Below are 27,339 nucleotides of genomic sequence, written 5' to 3'. Positions count from 1 at the left end.
CCACTTTTGGATCAAGCCAAATACATATTTAACAGCTCGGGGAAAACTGAATATGTGCTCAGTCTCTGAAATGGTTAAGCGGCGGCCTGTCACTGCCTCTTCAAAGAGATTGAATCCAAGTGATAAGAGTTATACTGAAATCCTCCACGGCTCCTCTGAATAACTAGTGTGCTGTGCAAGATAGTCTGTTGGCGTTTTGCTCCACATGAATTTTTTTTTATATAAAACCGTTAACCACATTTGATATGATTACTTTTCTACAACACTTAAATTAAATTTATAGGAATTTTTAAAATTTGTTTATTGAGATATTTAGTAGAAAAGATGCAGCTAAATAACTCTGAGTTGAAAATACACAGTTAAATAAGCAACATTTGAGAGTTGTATTTTCAAGCTGGTGTTTCAGCACCATGGACAGTTCCAGCTCACGGCTTGCTATTGCTATGCAGCTTTCAGAACCCTAATATAGTAATTTTACTTTTCAGTCATTTAAAAAATCCTCTGGGGTTTGAACTGTGCCACAGTAGATTTTTAACCATTAGATTTTACAGCACATCTCTGATCTCATGTATAGCCAGCAGTGCCTCAGAAGAGAAAGTCCCTTGAGATGGATGCAGTTCTGAGTAATTCTCTGCTTCTTTGAAGAACATCGGTTACAGTAATCATACAGAACCGGGGTCAGCAATCTATGGCATGAATGCTGATATATTCCAGGGCCCCCACACAAGTCTTTTTAACTTTAGAAAATAAGCATAACAGTGATTTAGAGCAGCTTTTAGCATTGTAGTAAATTCCCATAGTGAAAAGTATAGTGGAGTAACATATCTAAAATCTTTTATGGTTCTACATACAGCACTTTAATGCTATTTTGCAGGACTTTTAGAGTATATGGTTAATAGTAATGGTTAATAGTAATCTACTGAAATACCTTACTGAATCAGTTATACCTGTAGTTAATATATAGGACTAAAACATATTACAAGAGATATAAATAGACAAAATAGACACATTTTAAAAGCTGTAACCTCTATGCATTACCCCAATGTAACATTAGTCACTATACTTGTTTATTTGATAATAGTGCAGATTCTTATTAAATTATGCCGATAAACTTCCGGTGAAGTCTTAATGTAAAATAAATTTTTAATATCATAAGGTTCCTTTTACAGCATTGATGTTGTAATGTAATTAAAATACATTCAGTTAAATAGACTTAAACATTTATTTAGTTGTTTAAGCTTAAAACAAGTTGAAAGACCATAACCGCTAGCGTTGTCAGGATCAGGATAGCGCAGAAACTCTATTGAAGATACTGGGTTAAAATAAACTGTCATATTTTATAGACGTGGCAGGGGGAAATAGAATTTAATGCAGTGCTGCTTCTTGTCCATGAGACCCACTTCATATCTTATATTTATCAGACAGTAACGATCATTGCTTTTTAAAGAAATCAGACCTTAAACATGGCAATTTTTTTAATGGAAAGACACGCTGAGGCTGGCTGACTGAAATTAAAAGTCTGGATATCAATTTAGAAAATCCGATATACAGTATACATAACAAAATAACTTTTTTTGGGGGAAAACTTAATTGTTTTACTGTATGCTCAATGCACTTTAAAAAAAAAAAACTAATAATAATGATAACTATAAGTTAACCCAATTCCTTTCAACAGAAATCAGTTGTGTGGAACCCAGCATTTTTTATAGTGTTGAAATTATGCAAATTACATACTAACGAATTTCTCTAATAAAATTGAGAAAATTTGCTATACCAACATAACCACCCCAAAGTTATTCACACATATTTCTTGTGTTCCACAAGCTTATTTATACTATAATAATTTTGTGCTTAAAGTTACTACGCTTCTTTAATCGCCTTGCTCGCCTTTTGTTACCTGAATCGAAACGCAAAATTGAAATACCTCATTTACTCATTGTGTTTTCAATTTTCAGTGAACCTAAAATATAATAATCCGTTCATCCAAACTTAGCTTACAGTATATATATGGTGGGTAGTTATTCCAGTTTAATAATAGGAATCGAAAAAGATCATTAGTGACATTAAATAAATTGCAATTCCTCAGACGACACTAAATCAATTAACTCAACCACTTAATTTAAAGTTGAAGATTTTATTTCTCTTCTTGATTATTAGCCCACTCTTTGAAGACAATGCGTTGATTAATTCTGCTACTATGCTGCTTTGTTTAGAGATGAGCGGAAGAAAAAAATAGTTCCTATTCAACAAAACAGTTTGCCAAAAAAAGTCATTTTTTCACTTCAGAACAAATTATATGTGTTTTTTTTCGTTGAAAATTAAGAAGGCACAAATTAAACACTTACTGGCGATTTTACTGGTGTAAAACGCATCAATCCTCGCTCAAACCGTGAGCATCACCATACTATCGATATTTCAGGATCGATCCGCCCATCCCTAGTGAGAGAGAAAGAGAGAGAGAGACTGTATTAGAGTGACTGGTGGAGAGTCTCTTTCTCATTCAAGTGCCTGTTTCACTCACGTTGAGTCAGTCAGAAGAAGTGGTCGAGGGATTTCATCGTGGACTAACTTAGATTGCAAACTTTTCAAGCTGCTTTAAAGTTCCCGTGAAAGAGATGTGAGCGCCTTTGAAGTTCGTAAAAGAGCGACATCGCGCGAATCCGCGCTTTGCATTAGACACCGAAGGAAAGATTTCGGGGAGATTTAACGATGCTTTTCACTGATGTCATGAGCAGATCATGGTCGCCCGCGGTTGTGAGAAGATACATAACGTCTTAAAGGGAAAATATCGCTTGTTATATCGACGGCATTACCTCAGAAACATGAGGAATTGTCTCTTGTGGAACTTCGTCAAAGTGATTCTGTTCTGGACGCTATCTGACGCTCAGGTAAGACTTCATTCTCCTCGTGGATTCATTTGGTAAATTATAGGCTAAACATAGCCTATTTGAAATGTTGGTCCCATCCCATTTTATATAAAGTTGCCTCAATTACTTTATTAATGTGGTAATTCACTTATTGTGTACCTGTTTTTAACATTGCTGCTTAGCCTATATTTATAATTCAGCATGTATTTACACCTGTGACTACATTTATAATTACAATGCTGTCCCATCCATTACACCTTAACCCACTCTTAAACCTGCTACTCATACCATCAAAGCTACCCCTAACCATATCTGTAGCTCACCTCAGCAACAGAAACGTTGTGCAGTACAAAACGAGCACAATAAGTACATAGCACCTATTCATTTAATGTAAGGTTAAGGGCACTTAAAATAAAGCGGGAGCAAAATGACCGAACACAACTTAGACTATTAGGTCCAGGTGTTTGCCAGCTTTTGTGCAATCATTGTAGCTGGTTGGTGAATCATAATTGCTAACAATTCATTTTTTTCTTTTTTTTCTATTTGATTGAACACATACCATTTTAAATATTTGAAACAGTCTTAATTTGTAGATCCTTATTTTTCTATACATGTTTGTGCGTGTGTTACATAATAAATATTGCATAATTCTTTTGTTTTATTTAACTGAGATTACTGTATAAATAATGTGCATTTATTTTGCTGGTGTATAGACTATAATGCAGTTGATTTTGTGTAGATTTAATCATGTAGTTGCAATCCAATGCAATTATATATGGACGGATCTATGATTAACTTTAAAACGCAAGTGCATTGCCAATTACTGTACATGCTTCCTGCCTGAAAAACTCCTCTTACCTCTCAATTCCTCCATTCTAGTGGAGGATTTAGATGCAAGCTTTTTGTGTTTTTCAGTCCGTATTAATGTAATAATCTTGATTATACTGCTCTTTGCACTGTAAAAATGTGTGTTTGAGTTTGTACTGTAAAATATGTATAGTGTGGGAACGTCTAAATTTCAGTCAAGGCAATATACTTTACATGACTGAATTTACATGAATTAGGTAGTGGTGTCGCCTCACAGCAAGAAGGGCGCTAGTTCGAGCCTCGGCTGGGTCAGGTTGGCGTTTCTGTGTGGAGTTTGCATGTTCTCCCTGTGTTTGCATGGGTTTCCTCCGTGTGCACCTGTTTCCCCCACAAGTCCAAAGATATACGGTATAGATGATTTGGGTAGTGTATGTGTGTGAATGTAAATGGATGTTTCCCAGTGATGGGTTGCGGCTGGAAGGGCATCCGCTGCGTAAAAACATGCTTGATAAGTTGGCTGTTCATTCTTCTGTGGCGACCCCAGATTAATAATTGGACTTAGCCGAAAAGAAAATAAATGACTGAATCAACCTGACCATATTAGTTAGAAATAAACCGTTTTATGCATAATTTTCACTTTTAACAGGGAATATGGAATGCATATGCAAGTATTTCTTTCTTTATTTTTTCATTATACTGCGTGTTTTTGTGCATTGTTCTCTCGTTTTCTGTAACTGGTGATCATTGAGCAGTAAATGCAGTCACTTAAATGAGTATATGTCCTCATGGGTAAAATAACACACTTGAGTGTTTTGTGGTTTTATTTATACATTAATGAACCAAATAAATTGTGCATTGCTTTACTGAGTGATTACGATGTCATAAATACCTGTGAGCTTGTGCCACTATACTGCCACTTCAATCAGTCTGACCTAATCAGTATACCATGTGTACTTTGAAAAAAAATATTGCTCATTCATGATCTAAGCTATAACAGTTCTGCAGTAATCATCACAGCATGATTTAACAAGGAATGCTTTGAGAGATTTGTTTGTCATAAGTGTAAGCTTGGTTGTTTTGCAGGTCACATCCTTCTAATGTTAATGAGTTATTGCTTTCAAAGATCAGAAACGTAGTGCCATTCACTGCCAGCAAATTACCATAACAAACGAGCATATAAAATACCTCAAAGAAAACATTTTCCAGTGTAATCTCTAAAAATAGATCAGTCCACAAATATGTTTATGGACAAATATACTGAAGATTATGCAGAGCAACAAACCCAGAGTGTTAGCTTTAGTGATTATGCTTGTTTTGGCAAAAGGGTTCAGGCTTGTCTTTCTAGCCTTTTTCTAGGTGGGTTTCCTCTGGGTCCTCTGCTTTCTTCCACAGTCCAAAGACAAGCTTTTTAAGTGAACTGAATAAACCAAAGTGTCCATAGTAAGGCTGGGTGATTAATCAAAAAGTAATCGAAATCAACATTCAGAACCTATAATCTATCAAATTTTTCCAGGTCAAGTATTTCAGTTTCTTTCCACATGTGGAGTCAAGTGGCCCCGCTCTGTTTACGCTTTTGCATCGAGCGCAGCATATGGTCTGGTGCAGGCTTTACACAGTCACATATCCTTTGCTGTGACTGACGCTTAAGCTGATTCTGAAAAAATATAATTACACGTCACAACGACACATGCTCTGTGATTGGTCAGCTTGGTAGCATCGATGAATGTCAAAAAAAAAAAAATCGTTCATTAATTTTATTCGAGTTAAAATTTTCAGTAAATCGAAATTTAGATTTTGTCCAAATTGCCCAGCCCTAGTCCATAGTGTATGTGTGTGAATGAGTGTGTATGGATGTTTCCCAATACTGGGTTGTGGCTGGAAGGGCATCTGCTGTGTAAAACATATGCCAGTTCATTCAGACCTCTGAAATAGAGACTAAGCCAAAGGAAATAAATGAATGAATGAAAAAAGTTGAAAAGGTTTTTTTTATTGCATGTAATTATTATAAAACTTAATATCCTGATCAAATTTTTGCCAGCTAAATATGAAGATCAGTCTGAAGACTACTATACAATTTGCGTATAAACATTAATAACTGAACTTGAAAATCCCCTTACACTCAAAAAATTACTTTTGCTGCTTGTTGAAATAACACAGTTCTTAATTTATTTTATGTTGAATCCACTTAAATTTGTAAAACGATTAAGTTAACTTAAACAAATTGTGTTGTGACAACATGAAGGGATTTTGTGGATCCCAGCATTTTTACAGTGTATATCCAGATTTGCTTAATCATTACTGTAACAAATGTTCTTTGTGTGGGAAGAAGAAGACAGGGTCGGCGTTGAGGTAAGTAACAGATTTTATTTTTTAAGTCACAACTGTACTGCACAGCTCCCACTATGTGGCCGTCGTTCAGCTCTCTCTCCCGACTGTTCCTCCCGTTCTCCTTAAGACGGGTGTCTCTCCGGTCCAATCACTAGAATAAACAGGTGTTGCTTATTATTTCGGATTGGCCTGCTGATTAGCCGCCGGGCTCTGAGCATGCTCTCCCCCTTTATTGGGTATTCGATCATGCTTACCTCTCCACATACCCCCACCGCCTGCCTCAGGCCGGGGAGCCGTCCGGCCTCTGCAGCCCCCCACCCCCCCCCCCCCCCCCCACCCTGGAGAGGAAGTCGGCTACAGCCATCTGCGCCCCCGGTCTGTGGATCACCTTGAATTTAAAAGGCTGTAATGCTAGATACCAACGGGTGATCCGCGCGTTGGTATCCTTCATACGGTGGAGCCACTGGAGAGGAGCATGATCTGAACAGAGGACGAATTCCCTACCCAGGAGGTAATAGCGAAGAGTAAGAACGGCCCACCTGATCGCCAAACATTCCTTCTCTATGGTGCTGTACTTAGCCTCACTTTTACTTAGCTTGCGGCTAATGTACAGCACCGGCCGTTCCTCTCCTGCCACCTCCTGGGAGAGAACCGCCCCCAGACCCCGATCGGACGCGTCCGTCTGTAAAATAAAGGGGAGAGCAAAATCAGGAGCGTGCAATAGCGGCCCCCCACAGGTTGCAATGGCTGCAGTCTTATCAATTTGGGGCTGCACCTGCCCGTGACCTAAGTGGAAGCCCAGATACCTTACCTCCACTCGCCCAATTGCGCACTTCCGTGGGTTGGCCGTGAGCCCGGCCCGTCTCAGCGCCGACAACACCGCCCTCAGATGTTGCATATGCCGCTGCCAATCATTACTGTAAATGATGATGTCGTCTAAATAAGCAGCGGCATATGCTGCGTGAGGGCCGAGTATTTTGTCCATCAGGCGCTGGAACGTCGCCGGCGCCCCGAACAGCCCGAACGGGAGCGTCACAAATTGGTGCAATCCAAACGGCGTAGTGAAGGCTGTTTTTTCGCGGGATATTGGAGATAAGGGGATCTGCCAGTAGCCCTTCGTTAAATCCAATGTCGAGTAATATCGAGCAGCACCTAACCGGTCGAGCAACTCGTCAATACGCGGCATTGGATAAGCATCGAATTTCGACACAGCATTCACCTTGCGATAATCCACACAGAACCGGACCGAGTCGTCCGTCTTAGGTACCAAGACAATCGGGCTGGCCCAGTCGCTGTGGGATTCTTCTACTACTCCCATTTTCAACATATTATTCAATTCTTCCTGAATCACTTTTTTCTTGTGTTCAGGTAGGCGATACGGCCGGGTCCTAACGACCACGCCCGGTTCGGTCTCGATATGGTGCTGAATCAGGTTAGTACGACCGGGCAGGGGCGAAAACACGTCAGAGTATTCACGTTGGAGGTGCCGGATGTCGAGGAGCTGGCTCGCTGAGAGATGATCGCCCCCGGTGACCAGAGCGCTCGGCCGTTCTCGGCCGGAGCTCTCCGGCCCCAGGTCATCCTCGTTAGTAACAAGCGTAGCCAGCGCCACTTCCTCCGGCTCCCTCCACTGCTTAAGCAGATTAATGTGATAAATCTGACACGAGTCAGCCCTGTCCGAACGAACCACCTCGTAATCGAGATCACTGACTCGTCGTGTGACCACAAATGGCCCTTGCCACTTGGCGAGTAATTTAGAGCTGGAAGTGGGTAGCAGTACAAGTACTTTATCTCCCTGTGAAAATTTACGGAGTTTAGTGCCCTTATCATATCGCCTGCGTTGGTCATCCTGAGCCTTAAGCAAATTCTCTGTAGAGAGCCGCCCCAGTGTGTGGAGTTTTGCTCTAAGGTCCAGGATATATTGAATTTCATTCTTACTATTAGAAGGCTCGTCCTCCCAAGCCTCTCTAACAACATCCAAAACCCCTCTGGGTTGTCTGCCATAGAGAAGCTCGAAGGGGGAAAACCCCGTGGAGGCTTGGGGAACCTCCCGCACAGCGAATAATAAGGGCTCCAACCACTTATCCCAATTTTTCGCGTCCTCGTGAACGAATTTACGGATCATTGATTTAAGCGTGCGATTAAATCTTTCCACCAGCCCGTCTGTTTGTGGGTGATAGACGCTGGTGCGAATAGATTTAATGCCCAATAATCCATAAAGCTCGCGCATCGTGCGTGACATGAACGCGGTGCCTTGATCAGTGAGAATCTCCTTGGGGATTCCCACACGGGAGATGATGCGAAACAGCGCCTCCGCAACGCTCTTTGCTGAGATATTACGGAGCGCGACTGCTTCCGGGTATCGGGTTGCATAATCCACCAGAACTAATGCAAACCGATGCCCGCGTGCGGATCGCTCTAATGGCCCGATGAGATCCATACCAATTCTCTCGAAGGGGATCTCCATAATTGGTAAAGGGCGCAACGGCGCTTTTGGGGTGGCCGGCGGATTTACCAGCTGACATTCACTGCATGCAGCGCACCATCTGCTGACGTCACCGTGAATGCCCGGCCAAAAGAATCGGGTCATGAGGCGATTTAGTGTGGCCGCCTGACCTAAATGTCCGGCCATAGGATTAGAATGAGCCGCCTGAAAAAGCATTTCCCGGCGGCTCTTTGGTACTAATAACTGGGTTGTATCTTCTTTTGTCTGAGTTTCTTGGGTCACTCGATACACCCTATCATTAATAACCGCAAAATACGGATAGGAGAGGGGTCGATCAGGCTGGAGGATTTTCCCATCAATAACCTGCACTCTTTCGAGTGCATGTTTTAGTGTATCATCACGCGACTGCTCCAGGGGAAAGTCTTTACACCGGGAAATTCCCAGCCCTTCCCCTGAGTCAGCGCGTGACGTCACTGCTTGGGATTCCCCCAGCTGAGCGACACGTCCCCTATCCAGCGATTTCTTCTTCCAAGAAGCACCCGCACATAAAACTCCCAATAATCTATTGAATCCAGGCCAATTAGTTCCCAGAATTAGCGGGTGTTTAAGGTGCGGGTTAACCGCTACCTCCACTCTATGCTTTTTCCCCCGAAATTGAATGTCTATTGCCGTTAGCGGATAGTGAATTACATCCCCGTGTACACACCTTACCCTTACCGTGCGGCTCATATCCAAAGCCGGGTCTTGAAGCAAGCTTTGGTGGATGGAGGTCTGATTACACCCCGAATCCACCAAAGCTTGATATGTACCCCCTTTAATACTCAGAGGTATCCGTTATAGCCCGTCGCGACCGGGGGCGACTGCTGGCACATCGGGCAGGCGGACCAATGCACCCACCTCCATCACGGAGCAGTTCTCTGGTGCATGATCCGCCCCCCCGCAATGCCAACATGCCGGCCCAGACCTTCCCGTTATACCCCCGAGGGCAGCAGGACCAACTGATTGGGCCGGAGAGAGACCCGTCATTGCTGTAGGCCCGCCCATGCCACGTGCCTCCCCTTCTCTATCCCGATAGGTGCCCCAGCGATGCGTGCTGCGCTGGGGCTCCGGGCCTCCGCCTCCTGGGAGTCGGTATGGGCGGTCCCCTCGATCTGGGCCTGGGGATAGGAGGAGAGAGAGAAAGAGGAGGGACTGGGGGAGAGAGAGAGAGAGAGGTTACTTCGCCAACCCTGGACCTCGCTACCAGGTGATCCTCCGCCAGCTGGATGGCCGTTTCCAGATCGTCTGGTCGGTGGCACTGGACCCACTCCGATGTTCGGGAGGGAAGGCGGGCGATGAACTGTTCCAGTACCACAGCGTCGACGATCTGATCGATGGTCCGGTCATCCTGCACCAGCCATCTGCGGCAGGCGTCACGGAGCTGCTGGGCGAATATGAAGGGCCGACCGCTTTCCTCCAGCTTCAGCGACCGGAAGCGCTGGCGTTGTTCCTCCGGATTGCGACCGGCCCGCTGAAGTATGGCTCGTTTCAGGTGCGCATAATTCAGGAGATCCTCGGCCGGTAGCTGCTGTGCGGCGGTCTGGGCTTCGCCCGACAGCAGCGGGATGACTCTCACCGGCCAATCGGCCCGGGGCCACCCACACGCTCCTGCCATCTTCTCAAACAAGTCTAAGAAGACTTCCGGGTCATCTTGCGGCCCCATTATGTGTAGTGTGATGGGAGGGTGGGTGGCTGATGTTGCTCCGGGCTGGATCCCCTGCTTCAGCATGCTCCGGACGAGCTCGCGGTCCTCGCGCTGGGCCTCCACCAGGACCTTAAAGCGCTCCTCCTGCTCAGCTCGTATGTCCAGGATCTCCTGGTGCTGTTCACGGTGGAGGACCGCGAGCGCCTGGATCACTTCTGCAAATGGACTGGTTGACGGAGTGGTCATCTTAGCGGCGAGGTCTCTTCTTCTTCCCCGGATTTCGGCACCACTGTAACAAATGTTCTTTGTGTGGGAAGAAGAAGACAGGGTCGGCGTTGAGGTAAGTAACAGATTTTATTTTTTAAGTCACAACTGTACTGCACAGCTCCCACTATGTGGCCGTCGTTCAGCTCTCTCTCCCGACTGTTCCTCCCGTTCTCCTTAAGACGGGTGTCTCTCCGGTCCAATCACTAGAATAAACAGGTGTTGCTTATTATTTCGGATTGGCCTGCTGATTAGCCGCCGGGCTCTGAGCATGCTCTCCCCCTTTATTGGGTATTCGATCATGCTTACCTCTCCACAATTACTTTTAGTACTAAAATGTCCCAAAAACAAGATTTAACTCACTGACAAGTCAATGATGCAGATGAGAAGGATAAACATTATAGAATCTGCAAAATTGAGGCCGTTGGACAAGAAATGCTCAATGCGGGGCTAAAGACAGGTTGAGAAGAGAAGATTGTTAAAATGATGGTGAAACATTAAAAGTTAAACAAAGAATGAAATCATAAGGAACTTTTTAATATCTTTTGCCACCGTTTTTTCAGAACTACTCAGAGTCGTCAAAATTACAATGCATGAAGTTTTAAGATATCAAATTCTGAAACATGATCCCTACCTAGCAATTATCACAAGTTGATGTGTCATAAAATAGGTGAAGACTGAATTTACGGACTGTTTTATGGACGGATAAGTTGACAGTGACTCTTTTGAGGTACGAGGAGGCAAGGAAATCATTTTGTGAGGCTGATGCTGACAATGAACAAGACAGACCTTTCAAGGGAGGACATGATGTTTAAAAGAACTTTCAAACCTTGCTGCCATTTTCTGGACTAGAGAAAATTCTGCTGGTCATTCAGTCTTACAAATGCTTTTGTAAGAAAGAAAATGTAGTATTCATCTATTTTATAATTTAATTCTTCTTAATTGAGGGTCATGTTTTACTGCAGATTGGGGAAAAACTGTAGTGCATAATACTTGTGGCCATGTAATATTTTGGAATGAATCTTCTGTCATCATTTACTCATGCTCCTCTTGTTGTAAAGCTGTTTAAGTTTCTTTCTTCTGTAAAAAAAAAAAAATGCAGCTATTGACTTAGTATTTGACCAGGGATCACCAAACTTGTTCCTGAAGGGCCGGTGTCCAGCAGATTTTTAGCTCCAACTCTAATTAAACACACCTGAACAAGCCAATTCAGGTTACAAGCTGTCCCTTTAAATCTTATTTTTGTGTTATTTTATCTGCAAAAGAAAACCTGCTTAATTATGAACAATAAAACATAAGGCATTTTTTATTTTCAGTCCTCATTAAAACTTAATTGATTAATTACTTATAAATGATTAAATATAAAACTGGTAGGATTTAAGGCTGATATGATTTGTTATTGGTATGTGGTATTTAAAAGATTTGTGATTTATTTGAAGATTCAGGGTTTCTAATATTCTCTGCTGCTCTGATTGGCACCGGGCTCCAATTATTGTTCGACCCCACAACCACCTATTATTGTGCCAATTTTAACTCATCAATTTGAGCCCCAGTTTGATAATGAAAAATTGGAAGAATTAGCTGAAAATGTTGAACCTTCATCTCCATAACAACTTGGACAGGATGCTTCTTAGTCATAGGTTTGACAAGCAACCGATTAAGCTTATGAATTCAATGGTCAATCAGATGCTTTCAGATTAGGTACTGTACTGGTTAAAATGCTGGAGTTTTGTTTAGTTCATAAGCATTCAGTGAATTTTGCACTCTTTCAAATTCAGTCATAAGCAACAAGTGCAGTTGTGGTGAAAAGAGACTCATTTCACAGCTTGTGTGATTTATAATGGATTTTTTTTTGTGTTGAATTGGACAAGTTACCATAGTAAAATATTTTATCTTAACAATAAATGTTTTTTGTCAGGATGTTGAGAACACAAACCATCTAAACTGTTTGAGGGTGGGTCAAAGTACATATTTTTTACAGGAAGTCATTGAAGGCTAAGTGAAGTTTATTTCTAAACTAATTTCAAAAAGATCACGTGCTTAAAATTGACCATGGCTGGTCCTACCAATCAGATGAATTCAAATGTACATAATCAGATTTCGGGTCCTCATGGTGGCACAGTGGGTTGCACGATCACCTCACGGCAAGAAGGTTACTGGTTCGAGCCCCGGCTGGATCAGTTGGCATTTCTGTCCGGATTTTGAATGTTCTCCCCATGTTCAGGTGGGTTTCCTCTGGGTGCTCTAGTTTCCCCCACAGTCCAGAGACATGCATTATAGGTGAATTGGGTAAGCTAAATTGTCTGTAGTGTATATGTGTGGATGAGAATGTATGGGTGTTTCCCAGTGATGGGTTGCGGCTAGAAGGGCATCCGCTGCGTAAAACATATCTTGGATAAGTTGGCGGTTTATTCCGCTGTGGCGACCCCAGATTAATAAAGGGACAAAGCCAATAAGAAAATGAATGAATGAATTACCAGATTTCCTTACCAATTTTGTCTTGAAGAGTACCCCATCCACTCCCACCCCATTCACTAGCACAGGGCAGCACGGTGGTTCAACGGTTAGCACTGTTGCCTTGCTGGTTCGATTTCCAGCTAAGTCAGTTGGCTGTGCTTGTGTGGGTTTCTCCCGGGTACTTCGGATTTCATCCCACAGTCCAAAGACATGCATTAGAAGTTAAATTATAAACCAAATTGGCACTTACAAGTGTTTACCACTGGGCATTCACCACATAAATATATTCTGGTATAGTTGGCAGTTCATTCTGCCGTGGCAACCCCTGAGAAATAATAAAATAGGCTGAATAAACGAATTAAGGGGAGCTCTCGAGATCTATCTGAGCTCAGACTCCACTCTCTCCCGATAAAACTGGAGGGAGCCCAATGCTTGAGGATCTTCTGAGCTCCCGGGACAATATGTCAAATATGCTTTATTATCAATCATCAGCTAGGTGTGAACTTTTAAAAGACAATTTGTTACAGATCCATGTTGGTCAGTTACAGAAGTGAAGGCAAGGCAAGTTCATCTATATACAGTAGCATGTTTCATACGCAATGGTAATTCAAAGTTTTATATGAAAATAAAAGCAAAAAAGAAAATGATTAAAAACAAACTAAAATGTGTTCAAACAGGTTTTAAAGTGAAAACTAAAATTGCTGGTGACTTTTTTCAGCAGTTCAGTATCAGTTTATTCTTTTTGGAGAAAATAACCATTTGATTTTCACTTCGATTTTTTTTATTTTTATTTTACAGCTTTATAGACATGTTACTGTCACAATCACCAGCGATCTAATCATAGTAGATTGCTGATAAACATGCAGATTGCCATAGAACTACAAATCTGGCATGAACTATAGATCCAGTCATGCATCGCTCACATGCACCTGTTCCGGATTCAGCTGATTGCACACACACAGCTGGAGGATCATTACAGAGTGATTACAAGGACCATTTACATATACAGCACACACACACACACACACACACACACACACACACACACACACACACACATGCATGTATCAGTGCTGAGTCTTGTTTCTGGTTATTGTGACATTACAACATATTTTCTCAAGTGAAAGCCTTTTTGTCTTGCATTGCCTTGCTGTGTTCAACCTTTTGCCTTGTTTTATTGTTTTTGTTGCTTGCCGCCAGGACTGATCAATCACCTGTTTATGATTGTACCTTTTGGATGATCTGTACCAATCTTATAATAATCCCTGCAATCCCTGCCTGACCAATATCTTAATGATCCTTGCATTTGGATCTGCACCTCAGTTGTCAGCGTCTTTCAAATTACAGTTACATATACAAAAATAACAACAATATATATGCTACAATGTGAAAATATCAGTAATTTAGCAACTTTCAGTATTTTGTGATTTATTTTTTTATCTATGCTTTTGAATTGCATTATGGGATCTTGATCTTTCAATAACTTTTAACCTTAAAAAGTAAAAAAAGTGACATTTGTTAACATGTTTAATAGTTTAAAGTGCTATAATGTGTGGGTTGGTGTTGTATATTACGCTACAAAAACCTTGTAATAAACTGCTAGTACACTTTCAGTTGTTTTACAGATTTATTTCAATACAGTATATAATATTTCTCATAGATTATATTATTCAAACTACTAAAATGTCTATAAAAATCACTTTTTTAAACTGCAGAATTTAATTTTCAACATCAAAAGTTGACAGAGCAGAGATCAAGGTCCCATAATGCAATTTGGAAAGCACTTATGAGTCACAAAATGCGGAAACTGTTAATTAACAGATTTTTTTTTTTACAGTGTTTGTGAAAGAAAATATTGGGAAAAAATAAATTGGGGGACTTTAAATCTGTCCATCATGTGAAGCAATCATGTCTTTTTGAAAGACTTTGAATACACTGTTTTGTTTTTTGTAGTTATTTTTTTTTATCTCATCACGAAGGTTTTGAACAGACTTTGAACAGAAAATTTTCAATATTTCAGAGTTCATAAAAATGTTCTGAAAATAAATGGAAGTCACACAAACCTTAAATGACATGAGGCTGAATCAATAATCACAGAATATTTAGTTTGGGGGCAGAATAACCTTTTAAGGCTTAGAACAGGTAAAAGTATTGCACCTTTTTTTCTTTACAATGCACATGCTTTTCTCTCGGTTCCTTGACATGAATATTAACTGTAATGATTATGTACGATGTGCTGCGCTTGTGGCTCAGCATCAATAATGAAGCAAAGTTTATTTTGAATTCCTCTTTGATTCAAAAACAATCCTGATGTACTAGCAAGTAGACGCAGGGAGCTTTTTCCTCTTCTTTACTTTTTAATTGAAGATATTTTTTATTTATTCGCATTTTATTTTATTTTGGACAATATAGACACAGTTTTCCATTAAAGTATACAATTGAAAAACTCGATAGTCAGTTTTCTCTGCATGCAATATCTACCAGAATTGTAATTAACTCATGCTCAGTTGGTGGACCAGCATCATTATAACAATCAATCTTTGAATATATGTATTTTTTCCACACTGTGCTTAAAACACTCATTGATCATACAATCTGTAGTTTGGAAATTCTTGTCTGTGATTTAGAAATGGACAAGCATGTTTGACCATCTCGCTCTCACTAATGCTGTCAGTAGTCTCACTCTAGCTAATGGAGCTGCATGACTGTTATTTAATTATATACTGCAGGAGAACCATCACTTGTAGACTCAATAGCACAGCTATAACTGGACACATTAATAAACATATGATTTCCTTTACATTGAGTTCAGTTACCCAAATGTTTACATATGTCGCACAATCATTTTCATATTAATTTGACTCATAATGTCAGTGCAGTGAGCAGTCTACTGCCTCATAATGTCAGGGCAGTGGAAATTGAATGAAGTGGAAGACGAGATGTTCTACAAATAGCTTGCTATTATGTTTCTGTTATGTAATATTTTTCAACATATTAAGTAGTTTAAAGGACATAGGTTTATCTCCAACCCAGGTTCATTCTAAACATACCTCTATATACATTTCTAGAGAGCGCCAGATGTTTATTTTTTGCAGTTTTTGTTTTTGCGAATCCCCCAGAGGTTGATGTGTGCACTTTTTAAGATCTGAAATTTCTCTTGCGAGTGCTATTCATGCTTGCTGTTCTCGCATAAATCCACTAGAGCCCGCTGTCGACCAATTAAATGACTGACTGACTGACTGACCGATCGACTGACCCACCCTCCTCCTTCCTTAAACCCAACCAATAGTGTTTTCAAAAGCACTAACTGACCCACCCAAAGACTTCCCTTAACCCAACCGACAGATTTTAAAGGCAATCCAGGAGAAGAAAAGCCCTCATCTGATTTTACCACATTTTTAGATTTTACCACATTCTCACCCAGTTATTTACTTGTTTGATTTTTGGCTTCTGTTTTTGTCGCACCCAATTTCTGGAATGGTTCTTTGCCAGACCATTCCATTTTTTTCCTGGCAGCTGGCGTGCCAGAAAAAAAACTGAAAATAACGGCTGCTAAGTTGCTGAAATTTACCTGAAAATAATGGCTGTTAAATTACAGAATTATTCTTACATTTAAATTTCCAGTAAATTTCTGTAATTTAACGTCTGTTATTTTACCCCAGTTGCCTGAAAAAAAGTTAAACAACAGATTTCTTTTACAATGTGGCTACATAATTCAAGATCTCCAGAAATGTATATAGGGTTAAGTTTTCAGAATGAGCCTCTGTTGGTTATTTCTGAGTAATAGACCTAATCTAAACATCATATCTGTATAGTTAATGCTTGACATTGTGTGTGCTTATGATACAACAGTGGTTCTTAAAGGGATTGTTCACTCAAAAATAGAAATTCTTACCATTTACTCAGCCTCGTTACCATATTTTTTTAATTGAATGAAATTAAATTGTCTAGTCATCTCAACTTACATCAATTAAACTGACTAAAATATTCAGTTAATATTTGTGTAACTTAATAAAATGTTGAAACCTGATCAACTTATTAAAATAAGTAAAAACATAAAAATATTTGGTGTCTTGACTTTGGAATAAAATTTTTTACAGTGTGTGCATGGTTAGTTTTTAACTTTCATAAAGACCATTTTTACAACTTTATAATCAAATTTGTTCAAAATCAAATTTTTAACAATTCTGTTCACAATGACAGACATTAATATTGTAAAGGATTATTGCTCCAATTAGTTATCACAACTTAATATTTTAATAATATTTATTAATAGTATGATTGAAAATATTGTTTAACATATTAATTGATTGATTGTCATAACTTATGTATCAACGTTTTACTTGGCTGAACTTCATTCATTCATTTAATTTCTTGCCGGCTTAGTCCCTTTATTAATCCGGGGTCGCCACAGCGGAATGAACCACCAACTTATCCAGCAAGTTTTTACGCAGCGGATGCCCTTCCAGCCGCAACCCATCTCTGGGAAGCATCCACACACACACTCATACACTACGGACAATTTAGCCTACCCAGTTCACCTGTACCGCATGTCTTTGGACTGTGGGGGAAACCGGAGCACCAGGAGGAAACCCACGCGAAGGCAGGGAGAACATGCAAACCCCATACAGAAACGCCAACTGAGCCAAGGTTCGAACCAGCGACCTTCTTGCTGTGAGAGTGTACAAAAATGTGCAAAGGAAAATTAATAACTTTAAAGTTACAATTCTATGTCAATTATACGGTGTAAATAAATTTTTAATAGTGTAATGGTATGATGAAATGACAGTGATCATTATTATCGAGAATTAACATAATACTCATGCAAACTACACTGTAAAAAAAAAATCCCTGTAAAAAAACGGTTATTTTCTGGCAGCAGGGGTGCCAGAGAAAAACCGTAAAAATACAGAAAAAAACTGTTAGAATAAAAGATGTAGATAAACTGTTAAAAAACAGTAGTTTTCTGTTTTACAGTTACAGGTTATTACTGTAATTATACATGTTATAACTGTAATTATACGAGTTATTTATGTAATTATACAAGTTATTATGGTAGTTTTACAGGTTATTACTGTAATTATACGTGTTATTACTTTAATTACACAAGTTAATTATGTAATATTTATAACGGAGCTAGCGCGACTCAGTATTTATATACCTTATAAAACCTTTTGGGACTACATTGATACTTGATATAACAACCAATTGCACACATACACACAAGTTTTAAAAAACAACCCTATTTTCCCAATAGACATGAATTAAAAAAAATTGTACAAGACACATCTTGAAACAGCAAAATGTTATATAAACCTGAATATAGAAATCAATTTAAGATATAGCAAGAAACATCTTACAAATACCTATGACAATCCGTAAAATATACAAGTCAAAATTGTAAAAAGAACTGACAAATTCTAAAGAAACATCTTGAAACATTTTTCAATAAAACATTAAAATAATAATAAACAAAAAAAGAAGTATAAAGACAAACTTATTTTTAAATAAACTTGAACAGAATAAATTGCACAAACAGCAAGACATGATTGAGATGATTATACATTTCATACACACACACACACACACACACACACACACACACACACACACACACATTTCATATATATATATATATATATATATATATATATATATATATATATATATATATATATATATATATATATATATATATATGAAAATATGCAAATGAAAAGAAACAAATTGCTCAAGTATCAGGGAACATCTTAATACACTTAAAATGTTGTTTAAAAATAAAACAGAATAGAATAGTGATGTAGACAGTTGACACATTAGCTTTCTCTTCTTCACTCCTTCATCCCTGTCAGGAGCAAGTTGTAGCCACTGTGTAATGCATTTTTCAATCTCTTTATCAGTGGCGTGGTATTTTGATCTCACTGCATCTGTGATTAAAAGATAAACAGATAATTAGTAATGAACAAGTACTAATGTTAAAAAAATTAAAGAAAGATGCTTGCTCTCATATAAGTAAAACCTAAATGGGACTATATATAGATTTTTTGTTCCTCTGGTTAATAATTCAAAAAAATGCACAGATGAAACGGCCCCTAATTGTATTAAAATGTATATTCAAAACCAACTTACTGACTCCGACAGTATTAAGGAGGAGTGCATGAAAGGCTAATTTTTAATTTGGCACGCTCCAGTTAATTTGTTTAGCCAAGGAGTTAACCAAAAGCTTTTCCAGGATACGGCCAACTGCTTAATGCAAAACACCAATGATTCCAAAGTAGCCTACCTACAAAGCAAACAAACAAACAAACAAACAAATAAATAAATAAAACAAATAGACTTAAAACACTTTGATATTAGCAAGAGCTTGAACTTACCAGTTTCTTCATTTGTTCGGGCTGCTCCTTTAGTTGATTTAAGCTTTCCCAAGTAAAATTGGACAAAGGAAGGTCAAATGTGTTTACATCTGGAATTTCATCACGTCTGTTTTGGTTTTGCTGGTTTATGAGATTCAGGCCCAGCTGCTGCTTTATGACGTTGTGTGATTTTAAATCTTCATTCAGTCCTGCTAAAAAAGAAAAATAACAAATTAGTATAAATCAACCTGTAGCTTATTCTTGTGTAAATACAACAGTGGGTTAGACACTACTGATATTCTCTAGTTTATCTTTATTTTCTAGCTGCATTAAGCCTTTACAAGTTTAGTGATGTCTTGATTTCTTACAAAGACATGACGAGTTGCAATGAGTTCTGTCATGATCTCCAACTGCACTAGAACAAGGACTGTAAATGTTCATAGGTGTACTGGAATGTACAGTATCTGTGCATCTTGATTGTGGTCTTAAGATTTCTGCCATAGTCATTGATGGTAATGGTACTTGTGGTGCTGCATTTATTTCTGAAATCTTCATACCTGCCTTTTATTCAGCCTCTTTGTTCCAAGTAATTTTTCTTCATCACGGTATAGTTGTCTTTAATGTCCCTTGATCAGATACATTTACAAAACAAAACATCACTTTTTTATTATAGTGCCAGGGCAAAACTCGCTGGTTGTAATAGATCAATGACATTATGTTGACAGTATGTGTTTAAAATAATTGCAAAAAAACCTGTTCTTTCTTTAGGTGTATGACGGGCGATCATCATCCTCATCTGTCTGCCAGTCAGAAATCACAGTTGCTTGTGAATGTTTGAGTCGAGCTTCCTCATATGCATCTATAATGAAACATCACATTGTTGTTAACCTCCCTTAAAGAAAAGTTCAAATCCTGAAATACTATCAAAGTTAATTAATGCCTATAATACCTATAGTGTAAATAATCAGTACACTGAAGGTTGCACAAGATTTATTAGTAGATTCATGCAGGGTGACAGCCTTATGAATCTGAGACATAGATTTGTAAGATGGCCAAGCACATGCATTATTCTGTACCCATGAAGATTAACCTACCATTGTGAAAAATGTTTGATGATGATGATAGCCAATAACAATAAACCATTTCAGCTGTTTGTGAAGCAATTAGTAATGTAAAGTCTGAAAAGCTCAATCTATGTTGAAAATGTATCAGTCTTTAAGCACCTAACTATATTTGCTATTCACATGTTCATAAGAGTGTGCCATTGGCATCTTTGGTCGTGGTGTGCTGCAAAATGACCTCACTAACCTTTGCTAAACAAGAACAATAAGACTTAACCAACAAATATTGTTACCCATTCATTTAAATCAGAATTTATCAGAATCAGAATTTTTGTCAATAACATAACGTATAACATATAACGTTAGCTTACACACCAATTCGTTTAATGTTTCTTTAAAATAATTAAAATAGTTGTCAGTTACTAAACACGTTACAGTCTAACATTGTGTTAAAGGAACAGGAACTTTCAGACGTGTTTGTAACGTTAGCGCTAGCATAACTTACATTAGCTCCAGTCGTGTTTCTTAAAGGAAGTTACATTTCGTATCAAATTGTTTTAAATTACTAAACACTGTTAAAACTAAACACTGTGAAAAAATCTTTTAAGCTCTAAATTTGCAACGTATACAGTACACAAGCAGTAAAAACCTTACCTTTCTGACCGGAATCCACGTGAAAGTTTTGAAAAACCAAACAAACTTCTTATTCTTCCTGTGATCTTCATGGCGGTCGGCAACCAGCTTTTTGGAGCATTACCGCCACCGCCTGGATTGGAGTTTAGATCAGGAGTTTACTGCTTTACTGAGTTTCTGCAGCTGGATATATCTCATCTACTCTTACATGTGTTTCTTATGAAACCAACTTCTGCTTTAAAAAAACAGTCGGCACAGGAGCGTGCCGTCTCGAAAATAAGCGCATTTTTCAGTTTTTCTCTAGGTGATATATATAATCCATTTATAAATAGCATTGTTTTGTTTGCGTCTAAACATTTAGACCATCCACACTAAATATTCTTATTATTTTGTTGCTGTCCTACCATGAATATTTTCTCAAATTATCATTAAACGTGGAGCTAACAGATTACTAGATAAAATAAGAATTTAATCGGTTGCCATCAGCCGAGTCCTTGCAAGAAGCGGCCCGGACAGACAGACTCGGGCCGGATATGGTTGACTGGAATCGGGCCAGTGCTGTACAGCCGCATCACAACCGCATGTGCGCGAGCGAGCTGCGTGCCGCACTCGGCCCGCATAACACTTCGGAGCCGGAGGCGCCGAAGGGCAGCCGAGCTCGGTCTGATTACACCCTGCTATCATATGTTTAGTTAACTTTTTGTCGACTTCACATTGCAACTGTAAAGATTGATTAGAAAAATGTTTACAGGTCATAACATGCATGCACAAGTAATATGTGTGATTAGTCACTAGGAGAAAAGTATAATAGCATACATCATAAATATTATAGAAAATAAATATAATAATTAAATATCATTTTTTTGTATTTTACAGTGCATATACTGTGCAGTATGTGGCCTAAAATACTAGGCTATTATTTGACATTTATAACTTCAATTTAATCTTCACTTTAACAGGCTACAGAAAAGTCACGTTAATCTACATAATCATCACGTGACCACGAATGAAGTTCATGTGACCACATGTGGAAACTTGTTCGAGTTGATACGTTATCCTGTGAACAGCTGGCAGTTAAAGTTGGACAAATAACCCATGTTATAACATGTGGAGCACATAAAAACCTATTCCAACATGCTCACCATATTGCATCTTTAGCAGCTTTGCTATAATTTATTCAGCAACTGCAGTGCCAACCTTGTTTACAAATATTTATTTGAATGAGCTATTGTATAAAAATTGCATGTGAGCCTCGAACAGGCTCGAACCAGCGACCTTCTTGTGAGGCAATCGTGGTACCCACTGCGCTACCTGAAAAAACATGTAATACCAAAATACTAACAGTTACCTGTAAATTAAATGTTGGAATTTTTAAATACAGAAAATATCTGTAAAAAAATATATTTCACCGTATAATGAAAAAACAGGAAAATTCAGTAAAAAAAATACAGACAATTATCTGTAAAATAACATTTATTTTTATAGTTTATTTTTACAGGAATAATCTGTAAATATTAACGTCAAATTATGTGTTACTCTCTTAAAATACAGTACATTTCCTTTAAAAAACAGAAAAAGAATGTAATACCAAAATACAAGCAATAGCTGTAAATTTAATGTAAGATTTTTTTTTTATTACAGAACATATCTGTAAAACAACAGGTATTTCACTGTATAATGAAAAAACTGAAAAATTCTGTAAAAAAATACAGACAATTACCTGTAAAATAACGTTTATTTTTTACAGTGTAAGCCTATTCAGACAAAACACATTTCTTCTGGGACAATTTATGCACATTTATAAAAACTCCCATTATAATCAGAGATTTAAACTGAATCTCCTGCTCTCTTATTTTGTGAGAGAGTTTCTTCATTATGGTTGAATGTGTAGGCCTGTAATCAGTAATTCATTCAAAAGGTTCTTGCTGTCTCAGTTGAACCAAGTACAATAGAAAGAGCAACTGCAGTCCTAATTGGGAATTGAGTTATGAAATAATTGTTAACCAGATTTGATCCTGAATGTCATAAATGCCAGTTTGATTTTCAGCATATAATTCCCCAAAAATCTGGCAGAGTAAGACATGATCTTAAGGAGTACATCAAATTAAATAGGCTCTTGACAACTTCTGACCAACTTCATTCAAGATTTAAAAAATATTCAAAGGCAGCACATTAATGGATGTTTTTTTTAGTTAATATAAATGACTTATTTTTGCCCAGCTGCACTTTCCTATCCTTCTGAATAATGGCTAATTTGCAGTGTTCGAAAGTCTATCTTTACTTTGCACGGCTGAGAAAATGAATTTAATTGAGGAAGGATATCAGGCAGAAATGACACCTCCAATACCCTTCTTACATATTGTTACATTAATTGAAAACCTTTCTTTTATCATTACTGAGAGAGAGAATGGATTAATTTATTTCATTTCTTCAGGGTATTTAGAAGAACAACTCTTCACACTCCCTCGCAGATTCAATAAGCAACCCAAAATGAGACGGGAGTGAAAGTCACCACAAACCCTTTGATAACCACTCCAACACACATTCAGTTGCACATAATGCACTTCTTTTGAACACTAGAGGGAATGGAACTATTGAATAATATGTCATCCTTCACTCCTGCTTCACTCCTGTCCCACACGTCTTACTGGCTTCAATGGAGAACTTGAGAAGGACTCTTCTCTGAGTATCTCAAAGATGTTCTTTTCCATTCAATGAAAAGGAATGGAGTGAAAGCACAATACGATAACTTTGAGTGAGCAACACATTTTAGATATATAGTTCATCCAAGATGAAAGATGTACACTGCAAATTTACTCATACCAAGGCTGACCAGGACATCGGTGACTATCTTACATTTCAGGAGGTCATTAATAAGAAATTGAAGGAGTACTTTTGGTCCATGTTGATTTCTGAAATTGAAAATACATACACAGGTAACACGAAGTGCAAGACTCTTGACAATATATTGACATATAGTGAAACAAACTGTCTTCACTTCATAAGACATCAGTATGTTGTCAATAGCCTCAGGGATTAATTATTTTTGTTTTGACTGAGGAGAAAAGAACTTTTGGAATCAGCTGAACCACTTTTTATTCCAATAACTAAACTTGAAATTTCTGAACATTTTGAAACTGTTATGACATATAATAACAGAGCTTCCTCTGCTGAATTGATGTGACTTGGTTTCAAACAAAGTCTTAACATAAGTTTCAAAGCTTCAGAATGTGACAAGGATCATGAGTTCAGCTAAAAAATTAACTTTAGTCTTCTGGTGAAGAATGAAAGTCACAGGGCTCAAGTCATATAATTTGATATAGTGCTGCACATGTAGTATTAATTATATTGTCTTGAAATTCACATTTGACAGAAGCTTGAGTTGAGAGTTCAGACGCAGAAGTTTAAGCAGAAATGCAATATCTTATAAACTGTAGTGCATTTGTGCAGCTCTGTGGGTAGCACTGTCGTCTCAAAGCAAGAAGGTCACTGGTTCGAACCTCGGCTGGGCCAGTTGGCATTTCTGTGTGGATTTAACATGTTCTTCCCGTGTTCGCAAAGGTTTGCTGCAAGTGTTCGCATAGGGTTGCAGCTGAAAGAGCATCCTTTGCATAATACATATGCTGGATAAGTTGGCAGTTCATTCAGCAGTGGCGAACCCTGATTAATAAAGGGTCTAAGCCTTAAAAGTAACATTATTTGTTTAATGAAATTCAGCTTATATATATTTTTTGTAATGAACCTATTTTTTAATGTAGTTAAAATGGAAAATATTAAAAAAAAAACAATAACCTAAAAACAAATATAATGAAACAAATAAACATATAATCATTATATTGCATTACCCCTTAAGTCTTCTATTCTGATTGTTCTTGTCCAGTGTTTCAGAACTTTTCCCCATCAGTGCTGTATGAATAAGGCTGCTTTATTTAACTTTGAAATACTTTCATTTATGCTTTGAATGAGTGAAGTCTTTAAAACTGTGCTGTTAAGTGGTGATGTATGACTGGTTCAGCAAAACCCATTTGCTCTAGATCTAGCTCTAGTGTTTTCTTTTTTCTTTTCTTTTTTTTTAACCTGAGCTGATAATGTCACGTTCCGGTAAAGGGAAAAAGGAGCGAGGACCCAAGCGCAGAGTAAAGTAGGATTTATTATTAAAATAAAATAAAAGGCAAAAATAAACAACCCCGAGGGGGAAAACACTACTGCAACAAACAATAAATCAAACAAACAAACAAACTTGACTGGGCAGGCAGGACAAGGCAGGACTGGACACAGCAGGACAGGTAAACATCGACAACATATGATGACGAACTCGCAAAGGACTGAAAACATGAGGGGGATTATAAAGCAAAAGTAAATTGACACACAGGTGAACATGACAAACTAATAATGAGTAAACAAGGAGGGTGGGACTAGACAATAGACGGGAGAGCGCATGACACAGAGAGACAATACAAGCCATGCGCTCACATAACACAACACTGAAGCACACGACAAAAGCACGTGACCACAATGTAAACACCGAGCCACGTGCTTTGACAAAAGACGCGAGCACACGATGAATGAAAACTTACCGTGCGCTCACACACGCAGCATGCGTGCTTCATCCCAGCGCCGACCAAAACCGAAACCAACAAGACTGAGACGCTGGGAATGAAACACCACGCTGCTGACAGACGAAAACACAAACACGAGTACAAGAGCGCACGCGTCTGAGGGATGCAGAGCGCGCGCGCGGCCGCGTCAAGCAGGAGCGCGCACACTCTGCGTACACCCACGACGGCGCGCACGCACACAGAGACAGAAACAGGACCAGACACGGGTAGTGTCCGAGATCTGCCACCAAAACAAGAATTTACAAGACCAGAGTGGCAGAACCCTGACACTACCCCCCCCCCAAAAGGCGTCCCTAAAGGGAACATCCAACAAGGTACAAGACAGACAAGAAACACCACAAGACAACAAAACAGGCAACATCAACAAACACAAGACAGGGAGGTGAACAGGCGAGACAACATGAAGGGGGGGAGGGAGGGGAGTCAAGCCAGGCCCAACAAGACAAACAAGGGAGGGATGGGAGGGCAAAACCAGGGAGGATCAGGAGGGACAGTCCAGGGTGGGTTCAGCGGGTCGGGAGCCCCGGCAGGGAACCAGGGTGGAGCCGGAGGATCCATCCAGGGTGGAAGAGAGGAACACCAGGGAGGAGCAGGAGGGACGACCCAGGGAAAGTCTATCAGGGGAGACAAGGCAGGAGGTCGGTGGGGAGCCGGCTGGGCTGGAGGCCTGTGGGGAGCCGGCTGGGCAAGCGGCTGGGCTGGAGACCAGAGGGGAGCCAGCTGGGCTGGAGACCAGAGGGGAGCCGGCAGGGCAGGGAGCCGGGCTGGTGCCGGCAGGGCAAGACGTCTGGGTGGCGCCGGCAGGGCAAGACGTCTGGGTGGTGCCGGCACGGCAAGCAGCCGGGCTGGGACCGGCAGGGCAAGACGTCTGGGTGGCGCCGGCAGGGCAAGACGTCTGGGTGGCGTCGGCAGGGCAAGCAGCCGGGCTGGGACCGGCAGGGCAAGACGTCTGGGTGGCGCCGGCTGGGCAAGACGTCTGGGTGGCGCCGGCAGGGCAAGACGTCTGGGTGGCGCCGGCAGGGCAAGAAGCCGGGCTGGGGCCGGCAGGGCAAGACGTCTGGGTGGCGCCGGCTGGGCAAGCAGCCGGGCTGGGACCGGCAGGGCAAGACGTCGAGGTGGGGCCGGCAGGGCTAAACTTCTGGTAGGTGCCAGCAGGGCAAGGAGCCGGGCTGGGGCCGGCTGGGCAAGGAGCCGGGCTGGGGCCGGCTGGGCAAGGAGCCGGGCTGGGGCCGGCTGGGCAAGGAGTCGGGCTGGGGCCGGCTGGGCAAGGAGTCGGGCTGGGGCCGGCTGGGCAAGGAGCCGGGCTGGGGCCGGCTGGGCTAGACGTCTGGGTGGTGCCGGCTGGGCAAGACGTCTGGGTGGGGCCGGCTGGGCAAGACGTCTGGGTGGGGCCGGCAGGGCAAGGAGCCGGGCTGGGGCCGGCAGGGCTAAACGTCTGGTAGGTGCCGGCAGGGCAAGACGTCTGGGTGGTGCCGGCAGGGCAAGACGTCTGGGTGGTGCCGGCAGGGCAAGACATCTGGGTGGTGCCGGCAGGGCAAGACGTCTGGGTGGTGCCGGCAGGGCAAGGAGCCGGACTGGGACCGGCACTGAGGGGCGCTCAGGGGCTGGAGCCGACACTATAGGGCGCTCAGGGGTTGGAGCCGACACTGGAGGGCGCTCAGGGGCTGGAGCCGACACTGGAGGGCGCTCAGGGGCTGGAGCCGACACTGGAGGGCGCTCAGGGGCTGGAGCCGACACTGGAGGGCGCTCAGGGGCTGGAGCCGACACTGCAGCAGAGGTCTTCCTCTTTAACCTCCGCTTTTGAGTGCGGGTCAGCCCTT

General features: G+C 40.5%; 2 protein-coding genes across 4 annotated transcripts in view; one reads left to right on the top strand and one right to left on the bottom strand.

The window, feature by feature from the left end:
• Positions 1-27,339, top strand: part of pth2ra (parathyroid hormone 2 receptor a) — a 199,880-nt gene that overhangs the window by 52,921 nt on the left and 119,620 nt on the right. Inside the window, exon 1 of one of the 3 annotated variants that reach the window (XM_087265950.1) lies at positions 2,499-2,888. Coding sequence (XP_087122076.1) covers positions 2,739-2,888 — 150 coding nt within the window. The 5' untranslated portion in view covers positions 2,499-2,738. 3 annotated transcript variants of the gene reach the window in all.
• Positions 9,128-27,339, bottom strand: part of LOC148679658 (uncharacterized) — a 178,641-nt gene continuing 160,429 nt past the window's right edge. The window contains exon 2 of the mRNA XM_088651107.1: positions 9,128-10,758. Within this exon, the coding sequence (XP_088507233.1) occupies positions 9,512-10,378 (867 nt within the window). The 5' untranslated portion in view covers positions 10,379-10,758 and the 3' untranslated portion in view covers positions 9,128-9,511. The remainder of the gene's footprint in view (positions 10,759-27,339) is intronic.

Source organism: Danio rerio, chromosome 9 (assembly GCF_052040795.2).
Source record: "Danio rerio strain M-AB ecotype USA chromosome 9, GRCz13ab, whole genome shotgun sequence".
NCBI lineage: Eukaryota > Metazoa > Chordata > Actinopteri > Cypriniformes > Danionidae > Danio > Danio rerio.
This window is presented reverse-complemented; position numbering and strand designations above follow the sequence as displayed.